Source organism: Cololabis saira, chromosome 6, assembly GCF_033807715.1.
Source record: "Cololabis saira isolate AMF1-May2022 chromosome 6, fColSai1.1, whole genome shotgun sequence".
Lineage (NCBI taxonomy): Eukaryota > Metazoa > Chordata > Actinopteri > Beloniformes > Belonidae > Cololabis > Cololabis saira.
In genome coordinates this window covers 8,834,320-8,850,485 of record NC_084592.1, presented here as the reverse complement: position 1 = coordinate 8,850,485, position 16,166 = coordinate 8,834,320, and the positions used below count along the sequence as shown (strand labels likewise).

Sequence of the window (16,166 nt, the reverse complement as noted above, 5' to 3'; positions counted from 1 at the left end):
TTATTCTCGTAATTTCCATTTTTTTTTTTTTTTTTGTCTTAGTTTGGCCCTAGTACTCCGTCGTACTTTCAGTTGGTGTCTACATTAAGAATGACCTGACCGAAATAAATATATTTTCATTCATTTTCATTCATTTCATTCATTCATAAATCTGCACGACGAGGTCAGATCTTAAAAGCATTACACCCGGAGCAGATGTTCTGACGGCTCCCGTTCACATCGGGTCACTGTCTTTGTTCACCAGAACGCTAAAAACGGAGCCGATCACAATTGATCTTCTTCATTTCATCCATTTCTCCTGCCCCGCAGACTGGTCGGACAAGATGAAAGAATCCATTCAGTTTAAGCACCGGGACTTCAGCCTGTTCCTGGAACCGTACCAGAGGTGAGTCGGTTCCTCTGTCCTGCCAGATTTCGGGTTATTACGGGGCCAAATCATTTTGGCTGCCAGGATTAAGTGCTGGACAGGGTTACGGTCAGGGTCTGCGCGGGTCTCAGAGGTCCTTCACACTGAAATACTCCCTCATGGAGCATGTGCTGCTCTGATGTACAAAGCGTGAAAGATATCCACAGATTTATGTCTATGTAGCATAAATTACAACAAACATGATGCTGTATGTTTCCCACATGTTGGTGACGTGATTCTTGTCACATTCAACATATTAATATTGGATGAAAAGCTGGTGGGAGCTGTGCGACCACCTTCCACTTTAGCTTTATTTATAGCAGCGTTATTGTCCTCATCCACTCCTCCCACTCCCTCTTCTTTTGTCACTGCCTCCTCTTCATCCTCATCCTCCTCCTCCCTCGTTAACCTTACAGACAGGTTTCAAGTAGAGTCGGATTGCAGCTCCACCAACTCACTCACAACCACGTCTGCTAACTAGCAAACAGTATGAAGTGCTTTTGTTGGCATTTATTTCCTCAAACCTTTGAACAGTGTTGCTGAAAGTCAAAGTGCTGATCGAAAAACAGAAATATATGGATTCTGTATATTTAAAAAAAAGAAAGCATGATGGTTTTTAGGAAAAGCATCATGCTTTCTTTCTATAATTAAATATCCTCACAGCTAGCTGTTTACTTTTTAGTGGCAAAGTACAGTTGAAATGAAAACAGTCTGTGTGTATTTCCTCTTTTATAGAGAGGTCTGAGGGTAGAGGGAGGTCAGCTGACACATCACTGCATGTAACCCATCTGCAGGAAACCCAGATGTGCCAATGTAAGCGTAACAGTTTGTTCTGTTAACACAGAAAATGATCTATTTTTCATGATTCGTCACCCTGTTAACAGTTTTGCAAAGTATGTCAAAGAAATCTCCTTGTTATGCTTTTAAACACACTCAGATACTGGGAAGAGATATTAGACACAGCTGGCAAGTGGTTCTCTTACTTGTCAGGGAAGAATTTACATGTTTCTAGCAACTATTTGTGTGACTTCTTGTATGGTGTGCCCCAGGGTTTAGTCTTCGGACTAATTTTATTTCCTATGCATATGCTTCTTCTTGGTCATGTAATTGGGAGACATCACGTGTGAGATCACCTTTATGCCGATGATACTTGCCTGTAGGACAGACAGACATTGGTAACACCAAAGATTGGAAGAGTAAAAACCTCCTACAGCTGAATTTGGACCCAACGGTAATTGGTTCTCAGCAGATAATAAATCTAATTCTACTCGTTGCTGGTTTTCCATGAGTGGAACATTAGGTCTGCTTGATAATAACTTCAAACTGGAGACTGACACAATAAAGCTGGTCCATTCACGTTTTCATCACCAAAGAAACCTTTCTAAAAATCTGACCTATTTTATCTTAATACTTAATTATAATATACAATAATAGACACAAAGACATGGTATTATGCTTAACATGGCCGTTGTAGCTGATACACACAGAAGTGGTTGAATTATTCATATTGAATCAAATTATGTAGCCATTAAGTGTCTGCATAGGTCAAAGTTCGAGAATAATTGGAATTTAAATGTTGTTTGGACCGTTGCAGAATTGGATAAAATGCTTCATCCCCACCTGCTCTCAATCAGTCCACATGAAAAATGGATCACGCTTCAGTGCTTAAACCCACAGCTATGATTAACATGCCACCACCAACCAATTCCACTCCGTGATCAAACAAATGAAACAGTTATTCACTGTTCACCAGCCCGAGATGCCAGCACAGCATACAAGTTCTCTCTGAAATCCTCCACACAACTTCTTTTCCTGTAGGAGTGAATGAAATAACTGATGTATAACGTGAGCTCACAGAAGCAGGTGGAAACAAGGTGCAAAGACACAGTTAAAACATCTTTGTGGACTAACCGCAGGTACAGCTGGTAAATGAGCTAAAAGTTAAGAGGTTGGTGTTTGTCTTATGTCTATATGTATTTTAGTTGTTTTTTTTGTTATTGTTATACTGAACGTCACTATGGTGTAGCACATTATAGAAAAATAAAGTATAAAAAAATAAAAATAAATGCAGAGAAAGAATCTCCCCATTGTGGGATTACTAAGGGATGGTTTCTTTCTTTACTGAAATATCTTCTGGAGTTAAAGTAAGGATGACATGCATAGTCTTATACAACGTGAGAGAGGTTATATCAAAATGGTAAAGAGGTGGGTAAAATTTTGAGATGCCAATACCACAAATAAAATGCTCCTGTAACAGGTCAAAAAAAAAAAAAGTTAAAGGAGCATGAGGCTCCTTTTAAGAAATGAGACTCATTAGCGCCGCTCTTCGCCACGACGGCCGTTGGGGGTACTGCAGCCAACAGTGAAGCCGGCACGGGAGAACGGGGAGAACGTGCATGCAGCGTCATGTGACGTCACATCCGCAGGACAGCACGGGAAATTCGGCCCCACAATTGCAGCACATTTGGCAGCACACAGCCTGTTCAAGGCAAAGGAGAGATACACTAGAGGACTCATTCTTTTGGGTTTGGAACGCTTCATCTGACATTATTACTAGAAAACTTAAAACGTATACGCATTTTTTTCATAAATCCTGCCTCAATCCTGCCTCATGCTCCTTTAAGACCCACAGTTAAGATACTCTTTTGATTGGGAAACACTTATTCAGCTAACTGGAAGACTGTTGTTTTTGTCAGAGGCTGAAGTGTTGTGGTTCTGATCCAACCAGAGCCTGTCGCGTTGCAGCAGCTATCAGTGACGGTTCTGGTTACAACACACCTGGGACCCCGGCCACTACTAAAGCCTTGAAATTAGTTTTATGCTTGGTTTGTTTGTAAAATCCCTAGCTGTATGTACTTTTATTAGGACTTAAAAACCCTGTCTAAGAGTAAAACAGGTGTTAAATGCCATCACTTTAAAACAGCAATAACGTGAGATGCAGTTAAAGTTTTGGAAACCCCTTAAGCCTTCACAGCTTTCTTCTGTCATGCAACACAAATGCATGTCTGTAAAGCCACGTTCAAAGAACAATTAAGCAAAAACTACTGAGTTTTCTGCACAGAGTGGAAACAATCCTGGGTGGTATTCAACCAGAACCAAAACCACACCGACAAGGTCAAACCAGTTCCCATCTTACCTGGGCATCCTCTCGCAGGTCTGTCGCCTCTTTCAGGGGGCCGCTCGCTTGTTTGAAAGCTTCGTCCACCGTCTTGATGCTGGTGTGCCTCAGCGAGACGTACTCCCTCCCTCGCCGGCCCACCCTTCTCACGGACAGCCCTCGGCGCTGGGCCTTCCCGCCTCCTCGCCGGTTGGTGATGGCCACGTGAACAAACAGGCTGGTGTGGGGTAAAGGATCTCCCGCCAGGCCCAGCAGGGGAACATTACGGTATCCGGGCTGAAGGCACTCAAAAGCTACGCTGTACTGGCCGATGAAATCGTCGCCGATGTAGTCGTCGTCCAATACCACGAAGCGCAGCAAAGCCAGCTCCGGCATGTTCACCTGCACACAGGAAATATAGGATGAAAAAGGAAATCCAGAATACAAATGAAATGATGGTGAATAAACATTGTACTGATGCTGTTTAGATGAAGTGTACAAAGAAATGGGCCAAGGACAAACCCTTGTGCAGCTTCACTGAGCTTTACCATGACAAAATGGTTAAAGGAGCATGAGGCTCCTTTTAAGAAATGAGACTCATTAGCGCCACCTTCGCCACGACGGCCGTTGGGGGTACTGCAGCCAACAGTGAAGCCGGCACGGGAGAACGGGGAGAACGTGCATGCAGCGTCATTTGACGTCACGTCCGCAGGACAGCGCGGGAAATTTGGGACCGAATTGCAGCACATTTTGCAGCACACAGCCTGTTCAAGGCAAAGGAGAGATACACTAGAGGGCTCATTCTTTTTGGTTTGGAACGCTTCATCTGACATTATTACTAGAAAACTTAAAACGTATACGAATTTTTTTCATAAATCCTGCCTCAATCCTGCCTCATGCTCCTTTAAATAAAGGGGGCACCTGACAGCTATCCCATATCTTGAGGCTAAAAGTCATCATTGCAACCGTCCCAGGTTCAACCCTTTAATGTGACCCTTTGATAAGTTGTCACATCATCGCAAATGGATGGATCCTATTATTTCATTAAAATCCTGAAGCATCACTGAGACGATCAAAAATATAAGTATTATTAAACCGTCCCACGAGCTGAAGGCTGCATCTTCATCCTTCAAATTCACTCGAACAGCCACAAAGCAAAATAACCCCTGAGCCAACTGAAGGACTGCCTCGCTGTTTGGTCAGTTGTTCATTTATCTGAAAAGAAATCTAAATTTTAACCAGAACTGGAGTGGAATCTGTGACAAAACAGCTGCAACAAACTGCAACTGTGATGGCAGGAGCTGACGTCCCAAAAAAATAGAAAAAATACAAGGTAGCTGAGCTTTTCCATTAAGCCTTACATAGATTACAACATGGGTAACCATGGTAACAGTGGAGCTGCAGGCTGAAAAGGGACAGAGGACATGATGAAATTTATAACTGAATTCAAAACTCTTGAGTTTTCCTGACAAATCTAAAGACTCACAATTAGACTTTGGTGGTGTAAAATGCATAATTCAGTCATTACAAACCCCTTCTCTAAAAAAAGTTATAAAACCTAAATAGTAACAGAAGGTGATGATCTGAAAATGTCATGATCCCATATTTTATTCACATCAGAACATTTAAAATGTTTCAACTGAAGAAACATACCATCATAAGAAAAAACAATTATATAACTTTGAAACTGGCAGCAAAACTTCTTAAAGGTTGGAACAAGGCCACGTTTACCACTTTTACCACTTTTACACCTGAGAACTGAGAGACCAGTCGCTAGTTTTGGGATGTAAGACTGGGATCTTTCAACAGTTCTGCATCTTCCTCATAATTTTCATTTCGTAACAGGTCGGTAGCTCAGCCCCTGGATGCTTTCAGGCTCAGCATTACCCCCCTGGAAGATCTATGCTGCACTAAAACCTGAATGTACTCTTCATCATCCACATATCTTTTCCAGATGTGCAAGCTGCCCATTCTTTACGCACCCCCACACCACCAGAGATGCAGGCTGTTGAACTGAGCATTGATAACAACCCCGACGGCCTTTCTCCCCGTTAGTTTGGAGCATGCATCATCTAAAAAAGAATTTGAAATTCTATTCATCTGAACAAAAGATAGTGTTCCTCTTAACCTACTTCTGTCTGGTTTATTGAGCTTTGGCCTACAGAAGATAACTGCATCCATAGCTGTCCTGGTTCTTCAACCTGGACGTGTGGGTGGCACAGCCAGCTCTTTCAATGTTTTGATATTTTACAATATAGATGAGAAATTCAAACTCTTTGTAACATTATTCTAAAAAAGTTCCACAACCTGAAGGAGCAGGTTTTCTTTTTATTTTTGCAGAATTTCCGCCCATCTTTTACTTCTGAGAGACTCTAAGATCCTCTTCTACACTCAATCCCGTTGCCAACTTACTGCAAATTAGCCTAATTAGTTGTTAGATCTCTTCCAGGGGTTTCATATGAATACCAGTTGCTATTTCTGTCCTTTTTTTACCAATCTCCAAATTGATTATGATGAAATTGAATATGCTTTCTCTGCTCTATAGCAAACAAAATATGGCTTCATGAGATTTGCAAATCATCACATTCCTGTTAAATTCACACAGTTCCTCAACTTTTATTGGAATTGTGTTTATAGCTTCATCTTTTAAAAGATACGTAGACGTCATACTCCTGCACTGACAATAGTTTGATTAAAGCTAATTATGCCCTGCAGCTTGTCCAGATCCCCGGTAAACCCCTGGGACTGTGAACAGAATTTAAGTGGATGGACGGATGGAAGTTAATTAAAGCAGCCCACTTTCCTTCGCAAAGAAAATCTAACTTGTTTTGCAGGTGATAATCAAATGAAAACGCTGATAAGAGCTTCATGTTCCGTCACCCGAGGAGGCTCCAACTCTTGTGCATGTTTACATTATTCATCTGCTCCTAATTCAAAATCATTAAGTCGTGTCTTATCAGTCAGAAAAGTTACACCTCATTAAATGTTTACAGCGGTGAGAGATGATCAGCTGGTCACATTATCCATCTGAAGAGCGTGTCACTCAGAAAGCCGCTGAGGCGCAGCTTTAATGTTAATTACATGAGAGCGAGCAGAGCATTGAGATGCCGCGTGAAATATTCAGACCACGATACCTTTCCCTCAGCCGAGGAGGTAACAAACAAGTATAGGTGTGAAGCCAAAAGATGAAGTGGACGAGCTGGGCAGCATGTCTCTGCATAATAATCGTGTCTGGAAACAGGCCTCACAATAAAACTCTTCCAGATCATGTGTCGCCGGATGTCTTGTGGATCATATCAATTCTGTTACTTTTTCAGATTCAGATTCAGACGACTTTATTAATCACTTTGGGAGGTTCCCTCGGGGAAATTGACATCTCCATCTCACTCACTCAGCACTGTCATATTACAAGAACCAAGAAAGGAGAAATAAAACATCCCAAAAACCAACACCCATATAAAAGAATAAAATATTGCACAAAGTTATTGCATTGTCCTGGTTATTGCACTCGTCTACCCCTTTTCACCCAAAACCCAGGTTATGTGTATGTTTTGTCAGTGACACACAATTCTGAAGCGTAATATGACCGAATGACGCAAAAACCATGACGACGTAAGCTGAAGTTCATCATCTGCAGGCCCCTGGACCCAGGCTGAACGTCAGACCAACATGTGCATGTTTGGGATTCCCCACGACGACACCGTCCTTGGGAAGCATCCGGTGAACAGCTGCCCTTTAGCAAACTTCAGCGGGGGAGTCTGACCTGCAGATCTGGAGGTGGTTCCATTGTCACAATAAACTCGTTTTAAACTGATTCAGAATTAAAATGTCTGGAGATCAGAAGTACTCAGTAACCTATGTAAACTTTTGTTGTTGTTGCACATTGCACATCTGTCAGAAAAGCAATATTTATTTATTGTATCACTTAAAGGCAGAGTTGGGTAGTAACGAGTTACATTTACTCTGTTACATTTACTTGAGTAAGTTTTGGGAAATGTTGTACTTTTAGGAGTAGTTTTGAATCACTATACTTTTTACTTTTACTTGAGTAGATTTGTGAAGAAGAAACTGTTCCTCTTACTCCGCTACATTAGGCTACGTTGAGCTGTTACTTTTCTTTTATCCCTTTTATCCACGTACGCGTCAATCTCATGACATCACTGAGTGATTCTTTGGGACAAATGTTTGTTTTTGCATGTTTTGTCACATTTACACAGACTCAAACACACAGAGTTTCTATGAGTTCATGGGCTTGTTCTAGTTCTGCCTGGTTAAAAAAGAAAAGTACAGAAAGTACAGAAATTTTGTGCTACTTGTGCTTAATTTATTTTTTTATTCTGTTATTATTTTATCATTTATTAAAGTACTTGAATTTACTTTAAGATTATTTTAATTTAAGCTTTTTTTTATTAATTTTAATTTATTTTATTATTTTATTGATTAAATTTGCCTGAAGATGATTATTTTGTACTGTCTGTTTGAATGGTTGTGTTAAAAAAATAAATCAGACGTTACTCAACAGTTACTCAGTACTTGAGTAGTTTTCTCACCAAGTACTTTTTTACTTTTACTCAAGTCATTATTTGGATGACTACTTTTTACTTCTACTTGAGTCATATTATTCTGAAGTAACAGTACTTTTACTTGAGTACAGTTTTTGGCTACTCTACCCACCTCTGCATAAAGGACATTTATTCAAACCAGCTGTTATTGACGTGTTTGTAAGAGGCGACAAGGCCGGGAGATATAAGAAGAAAAAAATACTTGTCCTCGTAGAGGGTTACCGCTGTGGGCATGAAGGGTCTCCTGTGGCTGTCTATGAATGAAAACATGAATATAAAGGCTGAATCTAACATAAACAAAGGCTAAAAAGTTACGTAGTGTGTGCAGTTTTATATGCTGTAGATCTCTTCTTGTCTGGCTGAATATTCACAGGACTTTAAAGATATGTTTCCAACTTTCCAACTTTCATCCAAAGCCGGCTGTTGTGCTCCACGTGTTGATCTGACGTAGGTTGTTTGTGTTGGATGCCCTTCCTGACGCAACCCTCCCCATTGTTCTGGGCTCTGGACCAGGAGCAGGATTGGCCGGAGCAACGGAGGCAATCTGGGGTCAGGTGTCCCTGCCAGAGGCTCCAAGGCTCAGGACGGGGCCGGAGATCAATGGGAATCGATCTGACGACGCGTAAACACCATCACAAAGCTTTAATAACGAGCCGTGTTCACCCGTCCACGCGGAAGGAAGAGACGAGACTTTGGACGCGGTTCAGTTATCCAGTTATTTCGACAATTTGAAATGTTGTTTCATGGAAATGTGGTTAGTAACCTTGTTATTCTAGTCATGTTTGCCAAACGTTTATCTGATTAAGGTCGTACTTTATCAACATGGTTCTATAAAAATGCAATGATTGATTAATGAAACTACACATTTCTGTGTTTGCATCCATTAACATTTCTGTCAACACGAATCTGCCTCTTGTCAGAAAAGACAAATGAATTCCCATTAGACTGAAATCAATGTGGGTTTTATTTGGAGTGGATTACAAAAAAAAACATGCACATTTTTTAATTTAACTATGAAATACCAGGTTTTGCTCACGCTTGCTTTTATTATTCTTGAGAGCTGCAAATTATCATCTGAGCTGGATAAACCACCACCCATCTGAAGGTCTCCACAGGTATAAACTGCCTCCAAAAGGTTTTTCCTGCGTGAAAAATCCCTTTTGTCTGTTTGACCAAAACTACAGCTTGCAATGATCACGTGTGAACGACAATCTCAGCTTTATCTAAACACAAAAGCAGAACCTTCTCAAGTCCCTGCCTGCATTTAAGTTATTAATCACGATTTACCACAATACATTAGGCTTCATTCCTTAAAGCTTTCATACAACAAATCAAATATTATTACATCTAGAAAACAGTTGAGATACCATGCTTCGAATGCAGGAGTTTAAAAAGAAATGAATGAAGTCAAAATTCTAAATCTGGTTCCCATTTTTGCCCCCACGTGCCCCATAAAACAACTCGGCAGTGAAACGAGGCGGCTGCATCGGGGATGCGCTCTCAGAGTATCAGCTGCGCTCTCAGAGGTCCCTGGAGGCGAACTGTTCCACCTGAAATAATGAATTCAGTCTCGAATCGCAAACTTCAGAGGAAGCAGCTCGCAGCCGGGAGTGCTGAGAGCCTGACGCGGAGATGTCACGCTTGACGAAAACCGCTCAGCTCAGCCACGTCCACATGCAGAAGGGTACATCTTAGTGTGGATTCTCACACCCACGCACATGTGATGCTGCGCGCCCGTCTTTGCAAGTGCCAGCGTGGTGCTGCTGCTGAGGGACGGAGCTGCGGGCAGGGAACACGTTGGGAGGACCGGAACTGTCCAACTGTAAAGAATCACCCTTCTTTCTCAGCACGTTAACACATTTGTTGGTGACTAATCCATTTGAAGCAGCCCTCCAGGACCAGAGCTGGACTAGCCCGGACCGTGTGATGAGAACCAGAGCATCCAAAGAAAACCCACACAAGCATGAGTCATGAATTGTGGCTCAACAGAATCATTTTCATCTCAGTGAGACTTGTGCACCTGTAGGCCGGGGTTCTGGTCCACTCGTGAACAAACGTCTCCAGCCGTCTCAGGTCTGAAGGGTTTCTTCTCCAGATGCAGGTTGCAGATGTTTCCACAGATGTTCAACAGGATTCAGATCAGGGCTCACAGAAGGACACTTCAAAACCGTCTGATGTTTAGTTCTTAGTCATTCTTGGGTGGTTCTGGTTGTGTGTTTTGGGTCATAATCCTGCTGGAGGACCCATGACCTGCCACTGAGAACAAGCTTTGTGCCTCTGGGCAGCACATTTGTCTCCAGAATACCTTGAAAGTCTTGAGATTTCCTTGTACCTGCTTAGATTCAAGCCACCAGACGCAGCAAAGCAGCTCCAGAACAGAACTGAGCCTCCTCCAAGCTTCACAGTAGATACAGTCTTCTTTTCATTGAATGATGCATTTCTGTGCCTGATGTAACTAGCCTTCTGTCCAAAGGACATTCACCCAGAAGCTTCCCCGTGCTCCTACCTACTGACAGTCCTGGGCATTGCCATCCTCTACCAACCCCGGGAGGGCCCTGCACTGAGCTCAGGTCTCAGGCTCAGGTCTCAGGTCCTGCACTGAGCTCAGGTCTCCTCCTTAACCTGAGGAGTGAGCAGCAGCATCTTTTCACCAGACAGGGTGGGGTTTCTCCGGCCGAACGTAGCGCGTGGAAGGATCACGTTATTCCGGCCGGATCCTCCCCACCCCATCTGGCGCCCCGGCTGGCCAGAGGGGGCATGTATAGCCCAGGACTGTGTGCATGTTTTTGTGAGGGTAGCTCCCATTAGCTACCCAAGGGAACACGGGGAGAACATGCAAACTCCACACAGAAAGATCCTTTCGCCAACCCCACCCATGGTGTGGCCGCTGAAGTCATGGGGGAACTAACACGCACTTCAGCACCCACAGCGTCCCCCGGCGGGAATCGAACACAGGACCTTCTTGCTGTGAGACCGCTGCACTACCAGCTGCGCCACCGTGCCCCCGTCAATATTCATTTTGACCGTTTTTTTTAAGATGCTCCTTCAACAGTGGCGTCCTCCTCCTCGGTCGTCCACTTTGCCTCAAACACACACTGATGGACCTTGAGTTTGAAGTTGTTCTGGGCTCTTTGGTTTCCTTGTGCAGCCACGTCCAGGGAGGTTGTCTTCCATCCTGTAGACCCTAAACTTCTTAATGACATTTGAAACTGTAGTCACAGGAACATCCAGCTCTTCAAGCTGGTCTTGGAGCCTTCACCTTTAACATGCTGGTCTAGGAGCTTCTTTCTGGTCTCACCAGACAACGTCCTCCTTTGCTTTCTCTGGTGCGTGTTCAGGGTGGTGAACACCACGTTAACAAATGGCAGATTGATGACTTTTAACCATCATCAGACCGACCGACTGTTGATTAAACACACTTTAGTTTAACCTGTAACTGTGTTTCATTATTTTCCATCTATTCTAGGAGTACTACATCGTTTTTCAAGGCCGGCTTCATTAATTGTCTGATTGCTATTAGTCAATTTTCTGTAAATCAGACCATTCTGGGTTTTTCGTCTCTTTTACCAATACATTTCCACATGTGTAACTTGTTTTTATAGGTTTATGTTGTGATGAATCATGTCATTTAGGCTTTTTGGTTTTGTTTTTCTCCAATATGCAACATACTTTTCAAATTTCCCAGCATGAGCGTGAGGATAATACTAAAACAGGATTTTGAGCAGCGTATGCGTTCATGGGGCTGGAAACAATAGTTTGCACCCGATGCTCATTAAAATTGAGCAAACAATGTCAAATCCCTCAGAATAGTGTAGTCCCACCTAAGAGAGTAATTATGAGAGTCATAATGAAGCCTTTCAACACGCCTCTTCTACAGGTTCTGCCTGAGAGTACCTCAAGAATACATCAGTTTCTTGACTTCTGCAAGGTTACGGTCGGGTTTAGTTCAGAAAGTCCTCACAGCTGCGTAAAAGCAGCCCAGAGGTCTGAATGTGTCCTTTACAGCGTGAATGGAGACTCACGGGGGGAGGGGGTTCATGCATGGACGGGCCTGACACACTGCCGTGCGTCTGTGTAGCCCAGGTATTGTCACGAAGGAGGTACAGGGAGGATCCAAGTGCAGGAATAATCAAAATATAGTCTTTTATTTAACAAAAAACCCTGCAAACCATGCAGAATGCCAAACACACTAAAACAACAGAAGCAGGCAACACAAGGAGAAGGAAACGGCAGAATGATCGGCTCAAAGAGAGACAGACGGTCAAAAAGATGACAAACTATCAGGGAAAAGAGGAAATTCATGGACAGAATTTAGTCATTAAGTCATTTTCAAAGTAATGCAGAAACTCAAGCTGAAGAAACAGAGCGCCACTACAGTCCTCGGTGAATGTGACACCAGTGTCTGCATACATTTGATTGCACGTGTGGGTATCTCAGGGCCTGTTGGCTCCGTCTTTGGCTGTTTTTATCAGGTTTTCAGCAGTGGGCCGGTTGCTAAGCAAGGCAGCTAATTCAATAATTTTCAAGTAAAATGCTGGACGTTATCTCAGATTGAATCTCTCCTCGCATCTGCAGTCCGCTCTGGCAGATTACACCACGCTCAGAGTCACATCAACTCCCAAAAGAACACTCTGTCAGTGGTTTCCTTCATAGGTTTCAAACTTAGCTATATTAAAATAAAAGAAGCCTTTATACTAGTTTTTTGAAAGTGAATTCACATAAAGCAGTGTTGCATAAATATATGGCTCTTTAGAGCAGACTGTCCAAACAAAGATGAAGAACAGATGTCCGGTCCTCAGCAGCGCATTAAAAATGATTTTACATTTGCCTCGAAAAGGAAATAACAAGCAGAGTCCCCAGAAAAAAGCTTAATTTGTATGGGAAGGAGAGACTCTGCAGCCGCTCTCCTGCAGAAATCTCCTTTTTCTCTTTAAACCGTGTCAGAATTCTGTCATTTTTCAGGTTTGTTTTGACGTCTCTGGGACGTTTGCTGCGTGCCGATGTGTTGTATTTAAATTAATGGGAAGAGAAAGCCTTGTGATCGCTGTGCTGGTCTGACACGATGAAGGGAGAGCTGGGACAGGGGGAGAGGGGGTGCAGGGGATCCAGGAAGAGCTCAGACTAGGACCGCCGCTCCTCTGCTGTGGGAGGAGCAAGTCGAGGTGGATGGACTGCTGGTAAGCACGTCCTCTGGCACAGAAGAGAAGTTCATGCATCCCACCAGGAGCAGGCCTTCGACCACAATGTGGAGCCATGATGGGTAGCTCCAATACTTCTAGGCCAGGGGTCGGCAACCCGCGGCTCCAGAGCCGCATGCAGCTCTTTAGCGCCGCCCTAGTGGCTCCTGGAGCTTTTTGAAAAATGTTTGACTTTTTTTTCCTTTTTTTCTTCTTTTTTTTCTCTTTTGTTCTCTTTCTTTCTCTTTTTTCCTTTTTTTTCTTTTTTCTTTTTTTCTCCTTTTTTCTTCCTTTTTCCTTTCCTTTTTAATCTCGACATTTCAACTTTTACTCGAAATTTTGACTTTTTTCTCGACATTTCAACTTTTTTCTAAACGTTTTGACTTTTTTCTCGAGATTGTACTTCAACATTAATCTCGACATTTCAACCTTTTTCTCAAAATTTTGACTTTTTTCTAGATATTTCGACTTTTTTCTCAACATTTCGACTTTTTTCTCAACATTTCGCCTTTCGCCTTTTGCCTTCATTCTAAGGCTTATACAAGACTTTTCCTTTTTTGCGGCTCCAGACATATTTGTTTTTTGCGTTTTTGGTCCAATATGGCTCTTTCAACATTTTTGGTTGCAGACCCCTGTTCTAGGCGTTACTGAGCGTCGGACAGCTGCTTTGATCATATAATACTAAATGTAAAACATCTGAATGCGTTTTTAAGCACACTCGCTCATCCTTTATGACTCAGATCTTAACTACATGCAGCAGATCATCATCATATTTCTGTATCACCAATTTGGCTTCATGAAACACTGTCACACCCCTCGAATGCACACTCTGCTTTGTGCGTGCAGACAGCTGAGGCGGCGGTTTTCTTCGAGGCTCATGGGGATAACGCCACTCAATTTACTTTGTTTGTGCGAGTGTACGGGAAGAGTGTGCGAGCCGCTGTTCTGGCGCGGCAGGCTTGTGTTTCTGGGTGTAGTGAGTTTCTTATGAGAGTGGGACGCTGCCCTCTCGTTGCTCACTGGGCCTCAGGTTACAATAACACGGCTAATGAGACAAGCAGAGTCAGAGACTCACTCCCGGGGCGAATCTGTGTCTTATTAATGTTGTACAACTGCAAGAGTGGGTCTGTTCTGTGTAGTGACAAATCCAGTGAAGGCCACAGCTTTATTACAGCATGACTAAAGCGTACGGTCACTCCAGCCAGCGAAGGTCACAGCAGAGTTGAAGAGGGAAACAAAAACATTTACAAATGATATTGAAATGAGGACTTCATAATGACTCTTCTGACAACAGTTCTGCTCACATCAGAGACATTTTTAAGCCAACAGATATTTCCAACATGTCAGCGTTTGAGAGAAGTATCTCTGATCGTTACACATCTGGCAGAAATTATGTTTAACTGAAAAATCCATTTGAGGCTGAATTATTGGCTTCAATCAAACTCCTATATTTTTATAAGTCATTTTTTTAATATATATATATATATATATATATATATATACATATACACACACAGGACTGTCTCAGAAAATTTGAATATTTGAATATTGTGATAAAGTTCTTTATTTTCTGTAATGCAATTAAAAAACTAAAATGTCATACATTCTAGATTCATTACAAATCAACTGAAATATTGCAAGCCTTTTATTATTTTAATATTGCTGATTATGGCTTACAGTTTAAGATTAAGATTCCCAGAATATTCAAATTTTTTGAGATAGGATATTTGAGTTTTCTTAAGCTGTAAAATATGATCAGCAATATTAAAATAATAAAAAGCTTGCAATATTTCAGTTGATTTGTAATGAATCCAGAATGTATGACATTTTTGTTTTTGTAATTGCATTACAAAAAATCACAATATTCAAATTTTCTGAGACAGTCCTGTATATATATAGATAGATCCTGAAAAAATCCAGCTGAATGGGAAGAACAAAGTGTGGCCATCAACACGTGTGCCCTGCAGGTATAGTAAAGTGGCCACTGGAAGAGAAAGAAACCACTAGTGTCAAGACAAGGAAGCATCTCACGATGCACGGAGGATTTCATCCCAAGTCCAGCACCATGACACTCTACACAAGGCAAAAACACAAGAAGACATCTACACGTTCGGATAAGCTGCCAAGAGAACGTCTCAGGCAGTAGAAATCTAGAAGAAGATGTGGAGGAGGAACCATCATGGCCAGAGAAGCCCCGGCTTGAGATGAACCATGGACAGATTGAAGAAGCGGCCGACATCTAGAAATCCCACCAGTGGCAGGAAAAAGGCTGGACTGAAGGACAGCATGGAGCCATCAATCTCGTCAGGGTGGTGGAGGGTGAAGGAGCAAAGATCCTGTGGGACTTCCAGATCCAGACCAGTAAACTGGTAACGGCTAACCAGCCGGACATAGCGGTGGTCAACAATCTCAAGAAGAGAGCAGTGGCAACTCCAAGTGACAGCAACATCAAGAAAAAGGAATGCGGGAAGCTGGAGAAATACAAAGGGTTGAAGGAGGGGAGGCTCCAGCAGATCCCAGGAACAACATCAGAGGTCTTGGTCCAGAAGAGATCAGTCCTAGGAACAACAAAATACTGAACAGACACCTCAAACCTCCAGGCCACTGGTAGAAGACCCGAGCTTGAAGAAGGACAACTGTCCACAGAGGAAAGGGCAAGGGGCGAGTCTAATGTGTGTATGTGTATATATATATCAGGGAAAAGATGCTATATAACACATTATATTACTTAAAGGGGACCTATTATGAAAAACACGTTTTTTCTTGTTTTAACATATATAAAGTGGTCTCCACTCACCCTGCCAGCACAGGGGAGACAAAATCCCATGCAATTCTGCAGGGTCTGCTCCCCCCGCCTGACTGAGTCTTCCAGTGTCACGTGACTTTTTTTGAGCCATTCTGAATCTGCGCCTATGGTGACGTCA

The 16,166-nt window shown here is 42.6% G+C and overlaps 1 protein-coding gene across 1 annotated transcript in view; it reads right to left on the bottom strand.

The window, feature by feature from the left end:
- plcl1 (phospholipase C like 1) overlaps nt 1-16,166 on the bottom strand; it is a 124,410-nt gene that overhangs the window by 15,838 nt on the left and 92,406 nt on the right. Inside the window, exon 8 of the mRNA XM_061723206.1 lies at nt 3,543-3,905. Within this exon, the coding sequence (XP_061579190.1) occupies nt 3,543-3,905 (363 nt within the window). The remainder of the gene's footprint in view (nt 1-3,542; nt 3,906-16,166) is intronic.